This window comes from Saccoglossus kowalevskii, chromosome 18 (assembly GCF_978046115.1).
Source record: "Saccoglossus kowalevskii chromosome 18, keSacKowa6.1, whole genome shotgun sequence".
NCBI lineage: Eukaryota > Metazoa > Hemichordata > Enteropneusta > Harrimaniidae > Saccoglossus > Saccoglossus kowalevskii.
This window is the reverse complement of record NC_140658.1, coordinates 18,590,502-18,616,296: the sequence shown is the minus strand read 5'-3', so window position 1 is coordinate 18,616,296 and position 25,795 is coordinate 18,590,502. Positions and strand designations below refer to the sequence as shown.

The 25,795-nt window shown below is 33.5% G+C and overlaps 1 protein-coding gene across 3 annotated transcripts in view; it reads right to left on the bottom strand.

Moving 5' to 3' along the window:
- Positions 1 to 25,296, bottom strand: part of LOC100313656 (myelin transcription factor 1-like protein) — a 69,615-nt gene extending 44,319 nt beyond the window's left edge. Inside the window, exons 1-3 of one of the 3 annotated variants that reach the window (XM_085492650.1) lie at positions 25,140 to 25,296; positions 23,288 to 23,412; positions 8,719 to 8,785 (exon numbers count right to left, since the gene is read on the bottom strand). In XM_085492650.1, coding sequence (XP_085348776.1) covers positions 8,719 to 8,785; positions 23,288 to 23,410 — 190 coding nt within the window. In that variant the 5' untranslated portion in view covers positions 23,411 to 23,412; positions 25,140 to 25,296. Of the gene's footprint in view, positions 1 to 3,194; positions 3,343 to 8,718; positions 8,786 to 23,287; positions 23,413 to 24,235; positions 24,370 to 25,139 lie in introns of those variants that run through there. The other 2 variants (XM_085492649.1, XM_085492651.1) reach the window with 2 other exon arrangements.
- Between the last annotated feature and the right edge of the window lie 499 nt (positions 25,297 to 25,795).

The window sequence follows — 25,795 nt, the reverse complement described above, 5'->3', positions numbered from 1 at the left end:
GAGAAATTCCAGAAAATATTCAAAAATTTGATCACAACCTGTAAAGCAATATACAATGTGAAATTCTGTTTGATCTGAAATTAACATTTGAAAAAATTTATATTGAAATTTGCGCAGGGGAACAACTGGCATTGCATGTGAGAACAAGATTGGTTGTCATAGGAACACAGGCACTGCTGAATCAGTGTACATACATTAACTGAACTGTCTAGATTAGGGTTTTCCTAGGATTTTGATCAGAAGGCTCGATCAAAAATGCAGAAGAGTAAAAATTTTTAAATCAGTATTTACAAAACTTGTTGGCTAATGAGCCATTATGGACATGAGCAGAAAGGTAACTATTAAACCGGTAAACAAACAAGGAAATAGAAGCAAACATTTCAAAAATGGTTTTTGCATCTTGTTAGAAACCAAATTTGGAAAGTTTTTGTATTTTATTATTAAGATGAAAATAATAACTGATAGGTACGTTGGATTTCAAATGTATATTTCACGAACATGTCTGAACCAGCGTTATATGGCATCCAATACAAAGAAGTATGCGCAATGTACAAGGCTAAATTTTAATTCCAATAAGTGCCTCCCACCTAAATATTGACAAAGACACATTATTGTAAAGTATGATGTAGGGCAGTATATTTTTTCAACCATGGGTTAGGTATGAGGTAGATCAATATTTGGCAAAATACGACTCGCTCAAAATAGTGAATTGTGAAATTTACAATAGTTCACACCATGGGAAAAACAGACTGAATCGATACAATAATGTCAGTTGTTTTCAAGATATTTGTTTTCAACAATTTTAGCAAGTTTGCTCTCGAGTTACTTTTTGCAGTCTCAAAATACAATGCATTAAAATTGTAAATTCTAAATTGTCTATCATCAGATGTCGATAAAATTCAAATTGCAACAACAATTGGATAACATTTTTGATAACAGTCACCATTCCATACCTGAACTATGTCTAGGAATAAAAAAAAGTACTGTAGATACAATCGACATCGTAATTTTAAAAAAAGTTTTCTAAAATAAATATTGAAGCATTGTAAATCTTTTCAAAAAGAAAATGCAAAAAATGCAGAGGTCAAATAATAAAATATTTGATTAATGAGAGCTCTGTTGAAAATACTATGGAAATACTCAGCTAAGCCCCTCAGACGAGTCATCCACCCCATTGATTGAATGGTATCTCCTTTTCTTTATGCAATGTTATGTTCCGATTTTGCAATTCAATGACTATATAGTTGTCTTTGCAACTAAGATAAATTTGAAAATCGGGTTAGTTAAATTTAATGAAAGTTGAGAATTTGAGGCAATTCATCAACCAAGACGAGGAAAATGAGTTGATGAAATGAGTTTTGTCAAAGCCTGAAAATTTCTATGAATGCTGTTCTACCAAAGGAATTTACACCCTTTGGGAATACACACAATTTCTTCACTAATTTATCTGTGCTTTACTGCCCAGCAAATCAAGCAACGAGTAGAAAAGGAATGTCAATTACAAAATTTTAATTACAAATTAATTAATAATTAACAGATGCAGGAGGAAATTTCACATCCAACTGAAGCTCACCAAAGGGGCAATGACAATAAAAATAACAGCTGATTTAACGGCAAACAAGTACAGCTACTCAGCCATCGTAATCTAGGTGCATCAAATTTTAAATTTTCAATAAAAAAAATCCAGTTTTCCAAATTCAATAAAAAATTCTTTGTAACATATAGGCAAGAAGAAAAAAGGGATAAACCACATCGAAATTCTTCACTGATGAAGATGATTCTATTGACACGAATAAATAGACCGACACTACCAGCTGGTGACATTTCTACACATAAATTATTTTGTAAAAATGTGGAACAATCAGAACAGGATTGTAAATTTGTGAATTACAAACATCAACTAACCTTGAACGACCAAATAAATGCAATAAACCTAATATACTAAAAGCTTGAGTTTTAAATTTCAAAATGGCTGCCAAACTTTGATTCATATGTTTGGTTGAGACACACAATCAATATTTCATCTTTCTTCAATAAATATTTCTAAATCATTTTTTGGGTTTAAAAATAATTTATCAGAAAAATAAAAAATTAATTCGATAGAAAAAAACTAAGATTTTGTTGGCTCAAAGATTAACAACCATCGTCATTGCTATAGTAATGTAATTAACATTACATCAAACCTCGGAAAGTGTTGCTAATCTGCAACACAAACTTTCGAGTTCACGCTGAAAAAAAGGCTGCCTTCAATTAAAATTCACACTTATTTTATGAATTAAACTATTGATTTTAAACAAATCCCTCCATCTAGAATAAAGTTCACATTATTCAGCCTCAGTGATCAACCTATTTTAAAATCCAGAGAGAGTAAAGAATTTTATAGACCCACATAAAAAATATATATAATACCAGCCAAAAATTTGTTTGTTTCCTGGCAAAGCAATAGTCCACCTCTATTATACAAGTAGTATTTGTTTTTATCTGTTAAAAATCTTCCTCCATGGCCTTAATTTGCATAATAATAAAGCCCTTTACAATTGCCTTGACTCATCACACTGCTATAACGAGATGGAATGAATATAACAACAGAAGCAATTTTTTTTTTTTTTTTTATGAGAGGCTACAGAGACAGTTAACAATTTACAAGACAGATTTCCAAGTCCAAAATATTGTGAACTCATCATGGCCACCAGTGTACTGCGGCAATAATCAATCAAGTTTAAGGCTGGTTTTGGGTTTACTGGTACTGCGATCAACTCCTGCCCATATCAAACTCTAAAATCAGGGTTATTATGAATATTCCCGAACTTCAACATCAAACAGACCTGACATACAGGAGGAGATTTAGATTCATACTTATTAAAGTTGAAAAAAAAACCTAGCAACAGTATCGTTGCCCCTTCGGAGAACTTGGCACGTTGCCAAGTCATCACAGGTAACAATATTGAAAGAATTTTGCGCGAGGATTAAAAAGTGCAAGTTTGGTTCAGATAAAAAATTATATAATTACCAAAATATTATCCTGAATCTACAATATCATTATCAAGAAAACTACCAGATATTATTTGTATTTTGGGGTTCAACAGAAACTAGCAATTCGCACCGCTAAAGTTTATACGACTGAGTTGACATACTAAATAAAATTATATAAATACAACATGAAAAATAGAACAAATCTTTTGTAGAAAACTTACAGGTTTTTTAGTAGCCAACTCAGCAATTAATTGAAGATTTTATATGATGTCATGATCAGAGTATGGTTTCTCAAAATCTACGTAACTTGGTACTGTCTTCTTTGTCACACTAATATACAATACACTAGGCACAGGAGAGGCTCATTACGTATGCAAGCCATCTGTGTAATTAGTATCCTTAGTTTAACTGAAATGTACTCCTCAGCATACCACCCAGCTAGGTGGTAATTATCATATGATATTTTGGACCTTTGTTATTAATAATATGTAAGTGATAGTAAATTTACTCTTTGCTAATAATAATGTAATTTATTCACAATCGCTTGTTATGCTAATTTTTTTGTAGTGAGTTAAAATTTATTAGTCTAATTTACTACTAGAATTGCAGCAACATTTTGCACTGTCAAATATTGTCCAAATAAAGTTACACTATTTTACCACAAAAATTTTTGAGTTTAAATTAAATTTTCTTCCAATGAGAAATTGGGGGTTTATTTGCCATGTATAAGATTTACAAACCACCATCATTTCACATACAATTTAATTTTTGCGACTTGTGAGATTCTCAAACCATGAAGACAAAATTGCATCTGTTATAAGTACTTCAGTGAAAAGGTCAGTTTAAAAACTTACAAAGGTTGATAAATTCACAAAATTTAGACTCTTGTGAAACTAAATCTATTCAAAAATATTCAACCTGAGTATTGAAGTAATTTTGGGAAACATTTTAAACTTAGAATTGCCGTTTTCACTTCTGTCCCCAAAAAAATATTTTTAAAAAAAATGTATATTTTCCCAATATCTATAATTGTTGAAATAAAAAAGTTCAACTCAGAACTCCTAAAATCATATTGAATTATGATATTGTTAATGATATTGTTGAGTTTTAAGTTGAGATGTCATTCCCTAAATTTCTTTGTTTCAAGAGGTCATTGTTTTGGTGGCATCCTGTACTCCTAATGACTTTTCGAAAGGTCACTGTTCAGTGAAAACACACTCTGGTATTATCTCAATAACAGCAGGTAATGGCTGGTCTCCATGGCAACAAACTGAGTGTCATCCTCTCCAGCTTCTTTGAATAAGTTATCAGCACCAGTAATTATCTGATAAATTATGCACAGCAATCACCATGGCAATATTCAAATGAGAAATCACCACTTATGCTTGGCATCTTGTTGTAATCTTTGTAATTATAATGACAGTATCACCATGGATACAAGATTGATGGTTACATTACAGTTGCTACTAGGAGTTAAATGTTCCCCTGATTAAAAATTGGAAGATGGGAAAAAAGCTGTCCTCCTCAGATAGTGAAATACGACAATGGAACCAGAGGATGATATTATGGGATAACTCAGCAGAGCTATCGGAGATTTTCAAGTCACACAGATTATATCAAATAACAAACAGCTCAAAGGTGAACTAAACGCGATCAGAAAATAAGTGCTCACAAAAGATCATTACTTTGGATTTAGGGAAGATATCAAACATCATAACAGATTAAATAGTTTTCTTTCAGAATACACATATCTTTTTTCCATTTTATTCTAATTATAAAATATCTCAGTATTTTAAGGCAGTTTGTGTTAAATTCAAATTTAAAACTATTGGGCATGCTTCTACACAAATCTGCAATGCATTATGGGAGAAAACTTCCTATTGCGTATATAATGGAAAATTATCACACCAGAAACTCACTATTAATAAATCAGGGGTTTCCTTAAGAGCCATCTACTTTCTGGTCCCCCATCCCCCGACTGCCTATGCACTGCTGAGAGCCTTTTGATTTTATTTTTTTGGCCTGTTGTTACAGGATGATGGCCTGCTATTATATGCATTTGTAAAACCCCTGATAAATGTTTTAACAATATTATGATTTATATAAATAATATGTGAAACAAAATTGCGTAAATTCAATTTTGACCTTTTTTTGTGACATTTCGGACAAAAAGTTGCTGATTTTTCACTGTATCCTGATAGCATGAACTCATACTAATGAAAGTATAACCTTTTCACCACCAGACTTTCTCGCCAAAATTTGTCTACACTTTTTTTTTTTTTTCTGGAAATGAACCACTAATTTTTTAAACAGACAAAATTTTAGTCAATTTTCATTTTTTTTACTCAATTTTTGTCCCAATCTTCTGTGATAAAAAGAGGGATCTCTGGTGGTGAAAAGAAAATGACAGATTATCTTCGCATAGGCTCAAGCCTCATTAAAACAAGCAGCCTATCGGCTGAGATAGCTCCGCTGTTAGCAATGCACATTTCAATTAAAGAACTGAAGACATCATTAGAAAATGAACAATATGAATAGTATCAAAGCAATCGGACTTACAGTTTTTAACAAGAAGTCGAAAATATCACTTTTTACCAAAAATTACAAAAATATTCACCAAAATAAATAGAGAATTGAAGATATCATCACAAAACAAACAAATCTGAGAGAGGTCCACATGTAGTACCTATATATGTAATATCAAAGCAATCGGACTTACAGTTTTCAACAAGAAGTCGAAAATATCACTTTTTACCAAAAATTACAAAAATATTTACCAAAATTAGAGAATTGAAAATATCATCACAAAATGAACAAATCTGAGAGAGGTCCACATGTAGTACCTATATATGTAATATCAAAGAAATCGGACTTGCGGTTTTTAACAAGAAGTCGAAAATATCACTTTTTACCAAAAATGACAAAAATATTCACCAAAATTAGAGAATTGATGATATCATCACGAAATGAACAAATCTGAGAGAGGTCCACATGTAGTACCTATATATGTATTATCAAATCAATTGGACTTGCGGTTTTTAACAAGAAGTCGAAAATATCACTTTTTACCAAAAATGGCAAAAATATTCACCAAAATTAGAGAATTGAAGATATCAACATGAAATGAACAAACCTAAGAGAGGTCTACCCAAGGTACATATACACCAAGTATCAAAGCATTCAGGCTTGTAGTTTTCAAGAAGTCGAAAAAGTAAAACATTGACACGGACGACGACGACGGACAATCACTTATATGATAAGCTCCGCTCGACAAAGTCGACAGCGGAGCTAAACATCATTTACCATCAGAGCATCTTGTTAAATGTTTCTAATTTCAAATTTCACTTACTCATCAATTAATTTAATAGAGAAACAAAATAATCAACAGCTCAAATAAAACATTCTATGAATAACAAATTCTGCCACAGGGATACAGCAAAGTAATTAAATCTGGTTTAGTAAGATCAGCTTTCATAAATAGCCAGAACCCTGCCTTGAGGGAGGCAAACAACGACTAATTGCTATCACTGGATTACCCATAGTGCTTTGCGAACATTATATAAACCAACCACTGTGAATTATGGGTGATATTGTGATTGGCGTGCCATATATAGTGCTTTTTAACATATTGTCGGCTGACACTGTTTTCCCATCATACGGCTATCCGTGCAGCCTTTCAACTGGCAAAGTGTTAATTATTCGAGACACTGTTCTCCCTAAAGCGTTTAGGAGCAGTAGGACTGCAACTCTAAGATGTACAATGTCCACTAATCTAACCTATTATTGTCAATGTGTTGTATACATTTAATATTTCCGTTGTTTTTTGGTTAAAACATTAAACTATACAAAAAAGTATCACAGACACTTGCCAGCTGACTAAGAGTGTTGTTTAGGTTGCGCGCTCGAAAGGTGAAAGGTCACATCTGCATGGTGACATACAATGACAGAATTCATCAATAATCACTAAACTCAAGATTGGCAAACCAAGAACACTTGAAAGTGATGATGAAATTTGTAAATATGGTACCAAAGTGGCAGTACCAGAGAGGTCAGATGACAACCTTCCTCCATGATAATTGATGACTAAACATAGTTTATCAGTAAATCAACGAGACGTTCCATAATCAGCTGTTACATTTAGTATTCCTTACTGATCAAGACAGTTGGGATGTATAGAAAATATAATTAAAGGATAACTGCCAGACTGCGATGGATAGTCTCCTCATGTTTTTCACTGTTGACATGCGGTATGCAAATTACCGGTGCGTGCAAGAAGGGAGTAGTAAAACAAAAGGGAGGGGGTATTAATAATTCATTCATAGTAATGACTTTTAGATGCTCTAATAGAAGCCGCATCCCCTCTGTTGTAGTGTAACATTTTAATAAAAGCCATGGTTTCTAATACAGATTTCACAGTAGCACTTATATCCAAGTAATATTTTATTAATTTGTTCTTTCCCCATGTACCCCATTACCCACCAACATGGCCGAACATTCCAAAAAACATTCACATACAATAACCTTATTATTATACATCTTTTCCTTCCAAGGATACATCATGGGAATGTCGAAATGCAAAAAGTTTAGAACAGAATCAGCGAACTTCTTTGTGTGGAGTCCGGTCAAACCCTGATGGCAACCATGTTTGTTTTTATTATTAGAGGACGCTTACGCACGTAATCATTCCATATTTGGAATTTGCATTTTCTTACATGGTAGGATGAAAATACCCTGTAAAATACCGCAAAATTACGACACGCTGTAACTTATGACGTTACGATAACAGATGTATAATAATATCATATAATAGAATGCAGATTCCAATTAGATAACAACCAGGGTAGACATTTGAAAGGATGTTTTCTGATCCAAGAAATCAAATTAATGTGATTGGAATTCTCAATGACAGGTATACTGAAGGTGAATGAACTCAAGTAAAAAATACACATCAGTCTAGCAGGGCAGTCTCTGGTGATTCAAAATGTTAAATATTTTAAATTCCCAATACGCTATTCTTTGGTAAATTGTACTACTGTGAAATACTTAATTTTCGCTTGTAATTTATTTTTGCTATTTTCCTGAATGGATGATAAAATCCAGCCAATATAACTCATCAACTCATCAAAAATCAGTGAAATTAAACTCAATACAAAACACCCAAAAAATCTTTTCAGCAAAAATTGATTCCAGCTAAAATAAAGTATTTCACAGTATGCTAAGTTTACCAGCTACGAGAAAACACGACTCAGAATGACCTATCAACTGATGTACATTTACCTGCTGATAGAGGGCGCTATAATGTCAGATTTGTATTTTTCCAACTCTCAACCAACTCTATTTTTTCCCGCCAAAATTATTGGTAAACTGTTGTCTATTTTTAAGTATTTTGTGACAATTCTTTACCATTTTGCACCAAATGGAGATCATTTTCATTGGGTACAGATGAAGATCAAAATTTGTCAAAAAAATGGTGATGAAATTATACTCGCTGTTTAACACACGCTAAAAACACAAAGGCTCATGGATGCTTGTTTGTAAACAATGACGCGCTATGGCCATCTGACGCATGCGCAGATGACGACTCCCCCCCCCCCCCCCCCCGCTTTAACCTCACTAGATGAAAATAGGAACAGACATTGAATCACTCAAGTTTCTGCAATCAAACCATCTCTCTGAACCAATCAGCAAATGCCCATATTAGGACATACAATCACGACACAAAATTAAATCTAGCCAATCACTTACCCTTCTTTTTAACAGTAAGTCCACGTGTTGTCGCTCGAGGCGATCGCTGATCAACAGGAGAATCCACCTAAAAGCAAATCAGAATAAAAACTATTAATGGAATGAAAATAATTCAACAGAAAGGTAAATTTGAAAAGATAATCTTAAACTAATAAATAAAAAATAAGTTTGCAATTCTAGTAGACACAGGGTTCTCCCCCAGGGCAATTTATAGTAGGGGTTCCCAACTCTTATTTTGATTAAACAATGAAGCCATTTTAGCACGACATTGAATACAATAGATGCAATTAACATATTTTTTGGAAACCAGACAAGCTATGAAAAAGATTAACGCCAAGTCCTTTTTGTTTTCTTTTTTTAATGTCTTCACCAATTGGTAAAAGTACTGTAAAATACTTTATTTTCACTTGGGATCAATTTTTCGCTATTTTGGCTGCTCGAATGATTCAATGAAAATAAATTTCGGTGAATTTACTCTTTTTCCTATATTTTGCATTCAACCCGTCAAAAATCAGTGAAAATAAATTCCATACAAAACACCCAAAAAGTCTTTTCCGCAAAAATTAATTCCAGCTAAAATAAAATATTTAACAGTAACGCCCAAATAATTCTGTATACTTTCTATAGTACATTTGTCTTTATTATGTTAATGAAAACAGTTTCTTGCTATCTAGTGATCAATTATGAATTATAACTATCGCATACTAAAATCCAGAGAGTGTTCAGATCATAATATCAATGAAAACAAAACCATCTAGGACAGTCAAAATAAATATTTGTTGTCACGGTTTTTTTAAATTTGTAATCTTGGTAATCTGATAAAAAAATTATTGACCGGAAATGAACAAATAAAACATTTCTATCTATTAAATTATTGGTTCGTAATAAAATAAATATATTGAAGGTTATGAAAGAACAGGAAGGAAAAATTAAATAATTTAATTAAAATAATTAAGCCGCGTCTTACGATCGTTTCGAATGCTACCATGAAGTTTTATGTAATCTTATTACTGTAAACATTTTTTAATTTCAGGAGAGACATCAATTTCAGTTGCCATAAATCTTGATTTTTCTAGCACAGAACATTTCATTGTTGTTTTAATGTGAACAAAACCATACTGTTCATCACTGTGATATAAAGATGGAGACTTAATGCAGTGAATATCACAAAATATTATTATTGTGACAAAATACTAATTTATCAAAGCACAAATTTTTGGCAGCGAAAATTTATAAGAATCTCGTATTTGAAAATGTATATGTAAGAGATGAACACTTTACGTACTGAACTTTAATGACAAGCATATTATAGTATTTTGGTAAAAAACAAATTTTGAATGTTTTTAGATAATTTTGGATCAAATTTCCCAGAAATTATGAAGATTAATTTTGTAAATAGTGACAAAAGTTGATGTATTTGGAATATTTTGCATATTAAAAACAAGCAGCCGGTCGGCTGAAATATCTCCGCTGTCAGCAATGCACATTTCAAATAGAGAACAAAAGATATCATTAGAAAATGACCAATATGTATAGTATCAAAGCAATGGTACTTGCTGTTTTCAACAAGAATTCAAAAATATCACTTTTCACCAAAAATAATCATCAAAATTAGAGAATTAAAGATATCATCACAAAATGAACAAATCTCAGAGAGGTCCACATGTACTGTAAAATCTGTATTAGAAGCCGCGGCTTCTATTAAAATGGTACAATGCAACAGAGGGGATGCGGCTTCTATTAGAGCATCTACACATATGAGAAATGATGAATTTTTGGTTCTCAATTATTCAAATAGAATGGATGCGACTTCTATTAGGGATGCGGCTTCTAATACAGATTTTACGGTAGTACCTATATATGTAATATCAAAGCAATTGGACTTGTGGTTTTTAACAAGAAGTCGAAAATATCACTTTTTTCTGAAAATGACAAAAATATTCACCAAAATTAGAGAATTAAAGATATCATTACAAAATGAACAAATCTGAGAGAAGTCCACATGGAGTACCTATATATGTAATATCAAAGCAATTGGACTTGCGTTTTTTAACAAGAAGTCGAAAATGTCACTTTTTACCAAAAATGACAAAAATATTCACCAAAATTAGAGAATTGAAGATATCAACATGAAATGAACAAACCTAAGAGAGGTCTACCCAAGGTACATATACACCAAGTATCAAAGCATTCAGGCTTGTAGTTTTCAAGAAGAAGTCGAAAAAGTAAAACATTGACACGGACGACGACGATGGACAATCACTCATATGACAAGCTCCGCTCAACAAAGTCGACAGCGGAGCTTAAAATATGACCTCGAAAGCAGTACACAGCAACAATACCAACTGAAGATAACAGACCTTCTCACCACACAGTCATTGAGCAACTAAAAGTTAATTATTTATGCTTTTAAAAAAAATTATTTCACCCAATCCAGAGTTCCAAGTAATCCATACGCATATAATTCCATTGGGGCCGAGAATCCAATGTCGCACAGAAAGCAACCTGACTCCATTCAGAGTGGAAACCACCTAAGTACCACTCAGGAAGTATAATTGGAAATGTCCATTTTGTCTGCTTAATATAGCTGCTGAATATATGACTTTTTGCTTCAAATACTTTTTTTGATGAATTACAATAATAATAGACTTTATTTAACCTTGATAATCTCTTAGGCATGAGTCGAGCAATAATAAATTTAATTTCAGAAAAAAATTGACACACAAATAAACTTGTACAAGTCATTAAAACGTAAGAATGCCTTAAGGTTATACATGGCAAAACTGTACGAATTTTCACATAATATTTTATTGTGTGAAGCATTCCAAATTTAAGTACCTTGATGTTACAAACAATTTTCTTTTATAGAAGACTTTATTACTCTATTATGAAAATAATTTACAGAAATAAAAGTATTTAAATAATCTGGAGCTAAGCCTGGTTGCACTTTAAATACTGTGGAATACTTTATTTTCGCTGGAATTAATTTTCGCTGAAAAGGCTTTTTGGACATTTTGTATGGAATTTATTTTCATTGATTTTTGATGAGTTTAATGTGAAATATAGGGGAAAAAGTATATACGCTGGATTTTATTTTCACGGAATCATCCATTCAGCGAAAATAGCGAAAATAAATTCCAAGCGAAAATAAAGTATTCTACAGTATTAAAATATATTTACGAATGAATCACAAATGTGAACCATGACAAAACACCACTGCGAATAAATGTATTTCAGTCAAAAAAGTTTTTCATGTACGAATGAACAGCTGGTGAATATTTTCAGAAGCTCAAAATGTCATTTTTATAAATGTAGTTCTCGTCTCGTATTTCTATCAGTGACAGAACATTTCCAATATCTGACCATAGAGGGCAGCATACAGAAATATAAAGAAGAACAATGTTGGAGAATAAAGATATTCCAAACTACCAAGAAAGTATACATTTTTAACAAAAAAATGTATGTGTTTTTAACTGATTTAGCTGACATGAAGTGAATGGTGTGCAGAGTTGGTGAAAATACTCTTACTATTTACTTAGCTAAGAATTAGTATCTAAATTATAAGAATTGAACTTTAGAGAGGAGAGGACATCCATTTTCAAAGCAAATTTTAATAAAATCGTCTTAGCAAATAAGAATTACATTCGTAAAAATATGTATTTTAAGAAGGACCTCAAAGTAATCTCCTTTGATTTCTGCATGAAGTTGAAGGTCTGAAACTAATTTTAGAAAACTTGTTTATTTGTAGGCCAATAATATGATTCAATTATTATTGGTTTGTGGTATGCAAATTAATTTAATGGGATTATTTTAGGGTTATTATCATGTATTTGTTCTTCCAAAACCCAATCCTTGGAGTTTAAAATTAGGATTCATAGACTATGAGAGAGGGTGTGGTCATGTTGGCATGACAACAGCAAGGAGCCAAATGTATGCATGTATATTTCAAGAAAACATGACAAACCTATTATGTACATTAGACAGCCACTTCCACGTAATTTTGAGCACATGTTTTTGACAACTTGTGTATTTCCTAAACCCCCACCCCTAATCAAGAAAGTCAAAAGATGGCCCAGGAATGACAAAGTACAGTCAAATCTGTGTATAGCGTACTACCAAATTATTGTTTAAAACAGGTGGTGTCTTGAACAAAGTCGAATAATTGATGAATGAAAATATGAGAATAATTAAGTTTAAAGGACAAGATTTTAAAGTTTGCGAATTACTAAAAACGTGCTTATTCGATTTGATTAATTATTAACTAAAATTCTTTTAGATTAATTGTACACAAAAAAAGGTGTTAAACAATAAAATGTTTTTTTTTTGTGACGCAGCAAGATTCAACATGTCTGGATGAAAAGTCCTTACAAAGTAATGTTTTTTTCAACTTTTCATTTCATTTATATTTTTTTTAATAACCTATACTGAAAGCTATCAAAGGCACAATGGGCAAACTTTTTTCATCAAAATCACATCATAAATGTCAAATTTAATATTCATAATTTCCAAATAAATACCTGACCATTACTAGATTTGCTGTTACAATATAAGTGCACAATCACCATTTATAGTTCGCTGCATCACTAAAAGTTCCAACCCTGCTAAGAACATTCTCAGAGATATTGCAATGTTCCAAGTGATATTGATAAGATAACAGGGGCTGCTTTAACAACTATAGTGGCATTGTGAAACACTACAAGTTAATTCTGAATTCATACAAGTTCGATGTTTTGGAGAAGAGAATAAAACAAATATTCTATGAAAAAAACAGCAAGTTTTTACATGCTATCAAATTCAAAACCAAAATAATGTGCTAGGCCGTGCACCAGCAACAACAAAACAAATGTGTTGAATAAATTCACTTTATGACAATTTATTTTATATGTTGCATATATTTCACACTAATTTAGGTCACATGACCAGTTTCTGCCAATCATGACAGTTGTACTACCAAACTCATTAACCATTCAATTCCTGCCAATAAAAGTACACAAATATTGATTAAAATAAAGTTACCAACTTATACTTAACATAATTTAGTTCCGAATTATTTTGTAACGAGTGTAGTATTTTTTGTAGGGTAAAAGCCATAATGAAGCACAAGATCGTGACATTCACAAAACATCTCATAATCCATAAACTTATAAATCATACTGTTGGTCATTAGGGTTGTGACATAAAGTGTTGATGAATGAAGCCTTTGTAACACCACGTCCAACATAAACAGCTCATTAAAAATATAGACTACAGTGTCAAGCTAGTGTCTGGAGGTCAAAGGCCGTACATGTACAGGCAGAAAACTTGAGACTATGCTAATTAATTGCTAAGCAAGTGTATATGACATAATTCGTCACATCAAGTTACCAGACTGAATTCGGTTTTTTTCTCTCCCCAGAATCACCATTCTCTTAAACAAAGAGTTAGATTACATCGAGGAACTACACACATATATCAAATTTGAAAGCAAACACAGAAGTGAAAGAGAAATTGTCAAGACAACTGTCAGTTTTCACTTCCTACTTGAAAGAAATTGTAACACAAGGTATCTGTTTTCAATCCACCAAAAAGCTCTTATGTCTTAGTTGTGATGTTAAAGTCTGAGGTACAATCCCCTAACAAATATATATATTATCAAATATTCAGATTGCTGAAGAGTAAAATGAAGAAATTGGCTGCAGAGCTAAAGCTTGATTTGCCAAGACTACATTAATTTACTGTAAAGTGTAAAATTTACCATAGAACACATTATCTAAATGATAAATGTGTGAATTTAAAACCCACTGAATATGCCTGAAATGGTAAATCAGCGAAAATTTAAACCCAGTGAAAATTAGTCATTTTACAGTACTATAAATGTCCTATTTTCGTTATGTCATTTTTTTCAATTTTCACAGCTCAGAACCCTACCCCTCGAGCTTTTAATACTCAACATTCTGTTGAACACGTGAATATTCAAACAGAAAATGCACTTTCCAAACTTTAACCTTTTCACCACAAATTCGCAATTCACAAAATAGTCCTGTTTATAGTCTGTAACTATCAAAATAATCTGCACTCTAAGAGGTAAAACTATGTGACCTGATTATTAAAGTACGGCTATAATCAAATGTACTTATAAAACTCTAAATCTAAATTTAACACAATAGCTTCTACTTTTTCTTGAAAGTCAGAGCCTGATAAAGCTGCTATACTCAACAATGCCTGAAGAAAATACTGTGAACTCTATCACAGCTGTTATAATAAGAACATAATCATGGCTTTTTTAAGTACTAATTTTAAAAGCCAAAAGTTGATAAAAGCTGCTTTCAAAGAAACATTTTAAGTTTTTATAAAATTCCTGTTGACCATAGTCATAAAAATCACAAGCACATGCTATCATTTTCAATAACAAATAATTTCTCATAATTAATGTAATTAATTATTAAGACCTCCCCTCTAATTTTAGACTTCCTGTTAAAAATAACTTGATAAGTAGTCTCAAGTTGTAATGTGACCCTTATCACAACATACAATAATTACTGAAGTTGAATATTGGGGCAACATCAGTCCTGTTGTCAGCAGTCAAGGAGATGGTGTCAATTTCCAAACAACCAACAAGTAGATACAACTTAATACATTCTTGGAATTCATCGTAATTAACACATTGGTTCGTTTGAAACAATGCTCCCACATACATGAATGCAAACCAGAACAAATGTCTGTTACAACCACTATGTATATGGAGTGGCCTAGTCTAGCTGGGAAGTGGTTCAGTCTGGCTGAGAAGAGATATAGTCTGGTCTGGAAGTCCAGTCTCCCTGAGTGGTCCAGTCTAACTGAAGAGTAGTCCAGACTGGCTTAGAAGTGGTCCAGTGTTGCTGAGAAGTGGTCCAGTCTGGTTGAGGAATGACAGGACAATGGCTTATTCTGGCTAAGAAATCGCCCAGTCTGGCTGAGGAGTGGTACAGTCTGGTGGGAAAAGTATTTCTTGGTGCAGCTGAGGCCCAAATTACTTTCCGATTCATTTTTTAAAACACCTGTTTTGTTTCCAGTCTGTGGTTCCTCACTCACAATAGGGAACATTATACCCTCTCAAAGCAACTACCATATTTTCCCATTAGAAGTGCACACAAGTCACTAATTACATTTACACCTGTGCAGGTCATGCTAATAAAGTAAATACAGAACCAGTTATACAGACAAAATTGCTGGACTGATAATCCATAATTTTGTAACGCTCTTTTAGATAGAGTTACATGTATGATTCTAGAAGGCATTCAATACATAAAACCATTCTACAGATCAACAATTTGCAACACATAAAAACAAGGTTCTGTAAATAATACAACATCTCAAGTGTCCTCATCAGAAACCGACAACTGAACACGTTTTTTAACAATTGTTGTCGACCATCTCTCCTCTCTCCAACAAAGTGCTACTCTGCACGTCTCTGAACAGATTGGTGACGAAAAACGAGCTCCCAAAATGGAGGCTAATTATTCTTGTAGCACGGATGCTGCATTCTGTTCATTTCCATGGCAACGTAAACCATATGCTCCTTAAACTCCTTTATTCCTCCTTAGCAAAAGGAGAAATGCGAGACATGCTACGCTGATTTGAGCTAGGGTAATTAAGAATAATGCTTTCCATCTGAGGGCGTGGTGTAGAAGGAGAAAACGGCTACATAGCATAGACTAAGAAAATCTTCGTTATAGGCGATGAAAAGCTAGTACAATCTTAATCTGACTTGTTTTTCCGACCTGGTCTAGATGCTTAGTACGACCTCGCAAAGTGAGCATGAGCGGTTAGCTTTGGTAAGCTGCCATGGCAACAAAATACCATTGTATTAGTTATCCACTTTAAAGACTTTCTATTATATTCATAACCAATCATATTGGTGCGTCCTTTTCGATGTGACAAGCAATGTCTTCGCATTCAACTAAGTCTAGTCGATGTGCAAACATATCGATTAAAACATTATTCAAGATAAACCTTCCCATTGTGGAGTCTGATCTGTGTACATTCTGTTCATCATGTTCTAAATCTCTTATCTATTTGTTTTACCATTGTCAATGTACTCAAGATTTTAAGGAAACAATACACACAACAAATCCTTCTCAGGAATGAAAATTTTACATGTACAAACCAGGTATGTAAGATGTGCAACTCCAATAAAAGTTTATAAATACAAAAAACAAAAAAACATAAGGCTAATGCCTTAGTCTTAGTCCACATTAAAGTGTTACGTGAACACAACTATTGAAACTAGTAGTCTTAATGTCACCGAGATATAAAGGTATCTGACCTGTAAATACAGGAATAAGTTAGATGTTCGAGTCAATATAATGACGGGGATAAACGCAGCAAATATCTTTGTTTGTTGCATAAGGACCACTTTCAAAAAGCGGACGTGGTTTGAGCACTTCAGACACTTCAAGTCACAAAGAAATATTGCAATTGAATTTGAAAATGTTATTTCTTTCACTTGTTGTCAGATTGTGACTACGTGATCAGATTTTTATTAATAGCGAATTACCGTACTCAATTGCTATTTTAATTACACTAAGTTACATTATCACGGCAACCATATATGTTAAAAGATATTTCCTTGTACGTAGTGTCTGTATATTAATAAATACTTGTGTTTCTCATTACACTCTCGGTGGAAGAAATTTGAACAACATACTTCCTATTTGACAAAAATACAAAAGGCACAAAAAAAACCTCAAACAGACACATTTAAAATGAACGTAGTCCTCCTTGGTGAATCAATGCCTATCTAGCAAGGATGCTACGTTATGGCTAACAGGATGTATTGTAGACATTCTGACGATAGCGAAGGGAACAAAATAAAATGTAACTACGGTAGTCTGATCAAGGATTGCATAGTGGGTTATATGCACTGCCTTGATCGCAAATCCAAATCTTGGTTGAACACCAAAAAAGGAATTAAGCCACAATGTGGCACGGTATCACACCAATAGGTATGATTCATTGACAGAAAGATTAGAAACTTCAGGGAACTTAAGTGGAGTGAAAATTGTACACAACTGTTCTATTAATTTAAATTACTTTATAATGTGGGCTTCTGGCTTTTAAAGAATAAATCATTATTAAAACAGAACAGTACACAAAAAAAACAGTATTCCTTATTGGTTAAAATAATGTATAAATGCATAAAGTGAAGATTGTGTCAACCAATCAAAGCATTATGGTAATTATTATTTTGAAAATATGCATATAACAAAAAGTTTGAGATTTAGGTTGTGTGAAACTTCTCAAGCTACTCTTCCGATTTGCATATAAGGGAGATTACTTCTAGACAAAACCCACATAACCTTTGACCTCATCATATTAGCCAATCAGAACAGTTAAAATCTTCACCAAAAGACACAGCAATTTGGAGTATCACAAATATTTGGAAGAAACAACTACCAAATAAACATGCAGCTTTCCTAGATAAATCACACGTTGAAATGCTACTTTCAATTTTGAAAATATGTAGAATTGAAAATTATAATGCTCAATCTTGAGGGGTTTTCTTTATGAAAATTTTATATAGCAATATTCATAAGTACAAATGGATAAATGAACATTAAGGTAGCGAGAAGGGTTTTGTGACGTTTTTAAATAAAACATTCTCTGTCTGTTGTCTCGTTCAGAACAGTAAGTTAGGTTATATATATCAAAAGACTAAGTATAGAGGTACAAGTTCGCACAAACTGGACAGTCATTGTTTACATAATTATCACGTGACATCAAAAATGGCGAACCTTGTAAAAATGACTAAGTACGCGATTGCGAGAGCACACTACGGAATTTCCTGGTGAAATTTACGTCATGCATTGTCCGTAATCAAGCCCATTGAAATGCGTCTCCGATAATCAAAAGAGCTATTATTCCGATTTCTATGCAGGTTTGTTTTTTTGTCCTTAAATTATTTCATACTTGGCACCTTTAACAGACTATTATTCTGTGACAAAGCATTTTCTTTAAAAACCCAGACATATTTCGCACCATCATTATCTTTTGAACGATAACTGCGAGTTTGAATGTCCTAGTCCGAACGCACTTGATTTGGCGGCGGTCCCAATGAGTCGTACTCGATCAAAACTTCAACTCGAGAAAAACGCGAAAAACAGTTTTGGTTAATAAAACACTGTAGATTTGCTGCATTATTATAAATATACACTAAAAATGGCCAAACATATTAACCACTGATATCATAGAACTCATAAAGAGTGTCAGATAATGAATAATTTCAAGCTCGAGCGTGAAAAATGAAGAAAACTGCTGGCATTTGAGTCCGTACTCAGGAACGTTCGGGTTTTCCATTGTTAAGCAAACGAACAACGAAGGATAATCCTCTGACAAACATTACTGTCCCACTGTACACGCTGACAGTTTACAAACAAGCTAATCCTTCAAGTGTCTCTGATAAGACATCTAATAAAACGGTTTTCATGGTGAAACAAAATGGCCGATGTTTGAAAAAAATTGCTGTGTCAGAGTGCGACACTGAGTGGCAGATTTTTCTTTGCCTCGTCTGTCAACGCTTTCTTTCTTTTCTTCGCCATTGCGTTAGAAAAAAAATGTATTAGTAAAATAGAATATTGACTTGGAAAATAAAACGATTTAAAAGAAAGTTGTGCAAAGTTACAGTACTCCTTTCGCACAACCTCCCGCCCGCTTCCGCTTTCCAATCACCTTTTTCTCTCGCTTTTGCGACCGCTTGTTGAATTCGACCGAACAATTTCCGCTTTATTTTCGACCGCGCAAACCCTGAAATATCACCGCCCACCTGCTCGCTCGCGCGCATTTAAAATTCGGACTAACAGAATAATTTCCGAGGTTCACATTGTCTTATAATTGTCTTTCTGTTTTTATAGATGTTGAACAGCTGACAAAAGTTCAAATACTTTTTGTTTTAACTATCTATAATTATATGCACGCAACCTGACCCTTTGACCTCGATTTGGCCTGGACTGAATATTTTATTTTAAACAATATTCTGACGTGAAATACAAAATGTATTTCAACACAAGTACGACATGGTTGTCTGAGGTTTCTTTCCTGATTGTTGAGTCTTCGCAATGTGTTTTGTATAACTATTGTTGTTTCCCCCCGATGCTGAAGGACCGTAAATCTAAATGGCAGTTACATGCATGGGCTGAGTGAAAGAAAATATTTCTAAGCCTAAAATAAAACCTAATATTACACCTCTTTGTGTATTTGTTAATTTTACATATGTTTGTCATGACAGTATGTTTGTAAATATCTAGAAAAATCTCGTCTTTCGTTGATAATTTCGATTGTTTGTTTGGAATGTCGATCCCCGTTGGTTTCTCCATACTCAGGCTGAGTTTACGAAGTCAGGAAGAGCGTCGATCAACACCGTGACAATCAGCCGAGAGAAGACAAACATTGACCGTAATTCATGGGGATCATGTCCGTAATTTGTGGGCTGAAACCCCAAATAATTAAACAAGTATTATTATTTTAATATATATTTTATTTTACATTGCAAAACTAAACCATGCAAAAACAGAGCTAGAGTTGTTCGCGGTGAAACAACCGCATTGAAGACAATGCAACCTCAACTAGCCATTTCTTACCTTGAAATAAAAAAAATAAAAATTCGAAGAGCATCGGGGAAAATATTAATAATCATCCTTATCAATCGCTTGCTTTATTTTATTCGAATCTATGAAATTCACGATTTTTTTTACATTTGTTGGCAACTTCCGCGCTAAAAAAGTTATGGCTATAACTAAATTTGACACGTTTTTCTTTTATTAAGCCCAATAAATTATTCATACATGTCAAGCTCTGTTCGATTCTTTCAGGGCATATGGCCGTTTTTAGTCGAAAATATTTGTTGTGGGAACACTTTTATGGTACGTATACGGTATAGACCGAACTCGTTCAATGATCGTGACTTAATTTTAAAAATTCAATGTCAAATTTTACCAGACGTGGACCGATGTGGATTTGGTGTCGTTATTTTTGGAATTAATCACTAACATTTCCTCGTTTCTCTGCTCTCTCAAAAGGAGTTACCTAGGCTTTTTTCACGTAACTGTCTCATTAAAAATAAAATATTACATCTAGAACAAGCACCCAAAACACGTAACAAGAGGTCCCAGTTCAGTTGCTTTCACGATACAGGTGTAATACAACTATTAGATTTGAAGTGTCGTTCAGAATGTAATAATAGTTAATACTAGTTGTATGTTCACACTTTACTATCAAAACCACCATTTCGACCACCCATGTGCCAGTGATCAGTGTTTGGGCGAGCGGTCAATGTTTTCAATGAGCGAGCGAGCGAGCGAAAACAAAACGCGATTAAAATGCGGTCGGTTTCCGGTCGGACAAGACCGCGTGGTCGGAAATTAAGCGATAAGCGGTCGATGTAAAAGCGGAAGGTTGGGCGAAATGAGTACTGTATGACCATGTTTCTCGGTCGAAGTCTCGACTGACAATAATGCTGACAATGGACGTTAGATAAACACGCATTGTTTGCAACTGGAAGCTTATCACCCGTTATATCAGAATCATCAACAACAGAGTATACAGATAAGATGTTATCATTTAAACCCTTTCAAAGATAAACATTATGCAAATATCCACGAAAAGCCAGTTGTAGTCTTTTCTGCTAGTGTTTTAAAACACTAATTTGAGCAACGTTATTTCGCAATTTCGATCTTTTGTAAACCTGGGGTGATGTATCAAGGTCTAAAGTAACCGCTTTATCAATTTGTGAAAAATCAAGAAAAAAGTGAAAATTTCCCTTCTCGCTACCTTAATATTGTAAACAAATAGACCAACATTCACAGAGTTGAAATGTCCTGATACTACTTAATATCTTGAATCAATTTCGTCAAAATATATTGAAATCTTGGTTGCAAATACCACACTGCTTTAACAGGGGTAGGTAAAAGCATTCAACTGTGAAATGTTCATTACAAATGTAGATATAGTCGCCATTTAAATTTTTCAGCCAGAAATTTTATCCTTTGAGTGTAATTCTCGAGAGTATTTTTTACAAGGTTACTGCAACTTGTGATCGGGAGATGTCTGTTGGGTTATTGTAATTTTTTCCACCATAAACATTTTGTACATGTTATTTCCAAAAGCTTTTTTGTTAAGTTTCAAACCAAATTGATCAATTTTTTTTTTTTTTTAAATTATGATTATAGTTGACTTGCTGTGTAAAAATATTTAAAATTATCATTCTGTATTTTACTGAGGGGAGGCATAACCAGATCTAAATTTTAAAAAAATTTGGAGTAATTCAATTATATTGGAATAGAAAACTATGACAACTATTGCACACTAAAATGTTAATTTACGATCTAGTGAAGTATTTTGTGAAATTTGTTGTCGCTGTGAGAGTATTATACACACAAAGGGTTACACAGTAAATTAAAAGGGAAACATCGAAACAAATACATTTAAAAACCCCCATATGTGACACAGCTATTTACAAAACCAGTTGTCCCAAATCAATAAACTTAATTTGCATAACCAATACTTTTCTTTTTGTTTCCAAACCTTTCAAATCTTTTGTCTTTTTCCCAACAAGTTTGTCTACTAAGTTCCACCAACAAACAAAGCTAAAAACATTTTAACATTTTCTTTGCACTGGAAAGAGGTCAGCACTATGTTTTGGTGAATAGCAACACGATGTAAACAAAACATTAAACTCCATTTGTTAAAGTACATTCATTGAAAAAATGTATACAAATCATCTGTGTAGCAGAATGATTTTTTTTAAATTGAATTTTAAACTAATGCTCATGTAACCATTCTATGAAACAAAAAAATATGTTGAAGATCACATTACTATAATACAAAGATTATTAAATTAATACAAAAACCAAGATATAAAGATTACAAAAGATGATTTCTTGATTCTGATTATTTCTACATATGTGAGTGGCAGCTACAACGTGAATAATTTCATGCACCACATGAATAATTTAATTATTATTTATTTATTAAAGTTTCTGATAAAATAGTCAATAATTGTAGAAACACTTTGGGCAACATCTGTGTTTCAACACCCCCTCCCAAAATTAGGTTGGAAATTATACTGTAGTTTCACAAGAGGGACAATTTTTGCAGTATTAATTCAAAAGTTTTCCTGGAAATGTTTTTTTTTAACAAAAAATATAAATAGTTTTGTGTAACATGACCATGTATATTCATGGTTTATGGTTACAAAAGAGAATATTCGTTTGAATTGACAACAGAAGGATGTGTTGACATAAGCTCAAAATGCCCGAATTTGGTACGACTCTAAGTTGTTTTAATAACAAATATTAATCGTGAGTGGTATATTTTATTACTTTTTTTAGAACATGCATTCCCCATTAACATTGGTAAATACTGTCGCAGTAATTATCGAATTTAAATAATTATTAAATATGTTGATCAAGGCAAGGCTAAGCTAACAAAGAATAAAATTAAAATTCATGATGATAAAATAGTTTTAATAAAAAATTATTTTTCTTCCATTGGAATAGAACAGACTAGAGAGGCCAATATTGGGTATTTCTGTAGCAATATCGAACCACCAACTCACCTTAAGTTTTCGTTTTCCACTACCAACAACTGGTGAATTTGTTGTAGATCGGAGAGAGCGTATTGGTGATTTTGTCAACTCCAAGGTCCTGCTCCGCGTCTTGGCACCTTCTTCGGAATTCATGTCTTTTGAAAATAAAATATACAGGTAGGTTGAACACAGTTCTAGAGTCAGCCATATTGGAACCTGGCCAAAAGAGCTCTCACTTTCGGCCATAAGATAAAAATAAAAACTTACAAAAATAATGATCTTTAACCAAAACAATAGCTAAGTTGAAACACTAATAATTTGCTACTTTGAGTTGTGTTTTTTTTTGTTAATGTAACACTGAGATATGTAAAATCACAGGAAATGCTATGAATTGAAGTTTAAATACATGAGTGACGTGTTTTGTACATAGTCTTCATCAATTTGATTTCAGATCCACCCCAGTTTCACTTTCAACATGGGCATCAACAATAAACAACGAAATTGACTTAAACCTTTAAAATAACACACCAGAATTTAAGTACACATATCAACAACTAATTCTGGATAAATTCCACTATAATCCAAAACTTAAATATGATGATGAAAATTCACAAGTTTGTCAGCCATATCAGTCGACGATTACTTTTTCATCTTTCCCTGACAAGGCCACCTCCTTTACGATCGAACTAAAATAAAAAAAATAACTCCGAAATACTAAAATATTGACTCACAAGACAAAAATAACACACAATTTACAATATTTCGAACATGTCAATGGTATCCTGGAAAATTCTGCGATCGTTAACAAAGTTTTTCTGCGGAATATGGCAAATATCGGTGATAGCGAGAGTCCGCTGCACACCTAGCCACACAAAGGTCATCGTAATATCACATCCATGCTAAAATTAAAATCGCATGTTTCGGAAATCTAGTCACTCAAATTTTACCAAACTCGCTAAAATAATTTATAATACTTACAAATATAAAATCAAGTTGGTCTTGACGGTGAAAATTTGTCTGAAACTGACTGTCTAGTAACGGAGGTAAGTACGCGAAGACACCGTGTAATCATGTACGGTGAGCTACAGCAGGGGCACTCACTTTGTACTCGCGATGACGAAATAACAAAGGCGCTAATTTATGCATAAATATCGCTGTAAACAAAAAGCTAAAAAGTGATTCAAATTACGGTGCCGGGCGAATTAAAGTCAAATTACTTGAACTGGGTGATTTTGTCGATTTACTGTACAAATTATGTGTAGTTTGGAGTGATATATGTGACTGTAAGAATTGACGAACGTTGAAACCCATGAGGCCTCTCAACCTCATTAAATATGCCGGTGGTTAGTTTGCATTTCAACAGAACTTATGAAACTTATTGCGAGCAATCGTTGGCCGTGAATTACGTGTAAAAAGTGCGAAAACCTAACGAAAACCATTGTTACTAGAGTGTTGAGTGTTGGATGTCGCCTGCTCCATGGGTTTAATCATTTTCACTGGGGATAACATGGGACATATTGGGTTTTGTCGATACGACGGTTTGGTATGCGTGGAACTCGTGGTTGCTCACCAAATTCCACTCGCTCTGCACTCCGGCCAAATTTGACGAAATAAAATACGCCGCCAGGTCAAATCATGAATGTAGCTGGGGCAACCGAAACTACAGAAATGTACCGACCAAAGGCTGTGGTCGATTAACGGGCATACTTCTCCTTTTGTTCCAAGTTTTGAGTGAAGTTTTAGCCCGCCTAAATGAAATGTGACAAGACAAAAAGTTGTTGATTCGAGCAACTTGAAACAAACATACGATACGTAAACGGTGACCTCGTACGACTCGGTGCCGTTAAAACTCGGCACAGACACCAATATGAACACATCTTACCTCGTCCAGGGTAGGAGAGATGCTCTTTCCTGGAGTTTGGAGGAAGTTTGTTAACTTTGACCAGTTGCGGTTATATCATGTGACTACGAAACAAAGTAGACTTCCAAACTTTTCTCAACAAAACCTATCCCATAATTTACCAAACTTAGTAAGCCGCGCATGCTCACATCAATTAAGAACTAAACTTAGACCAACCAGAAGGTACTCCCGTTTCTTATCTTTTGCTGTCGTTTTTTTAACTGCCATTTACGCCACTTCCACCACTGATGTTGAATTTGCTGTAATTTTACTTCTGCTGCCAGTTGCAACTGGGTACCAAATTCAATTGTGGGAACAGACATGACATTTTCGCGAATAAACTTGCTGAAAACTTTTTGAACTTTGACCTCTTATCGTCGACGTAATGGTTTCAATGAATAGGCATATTTCTAACCACCCTTTATAGCCATGTTTAGTCATCGCTAACTTTAAAACTATGCAGGCATATAGTTGAACTTCCAATCTAGCGTTTACCTAGCATATCAGACTCCGCCTAACACAACCACGCCACACACGCTCGTTGTGCATACGCCCCATCACACTGTCTTTGTTTACATTCAATCGGGTCTCTATAGTGTGAGCTTATCACTGTCAGGGTGGGTGTATTTTTGAGAATT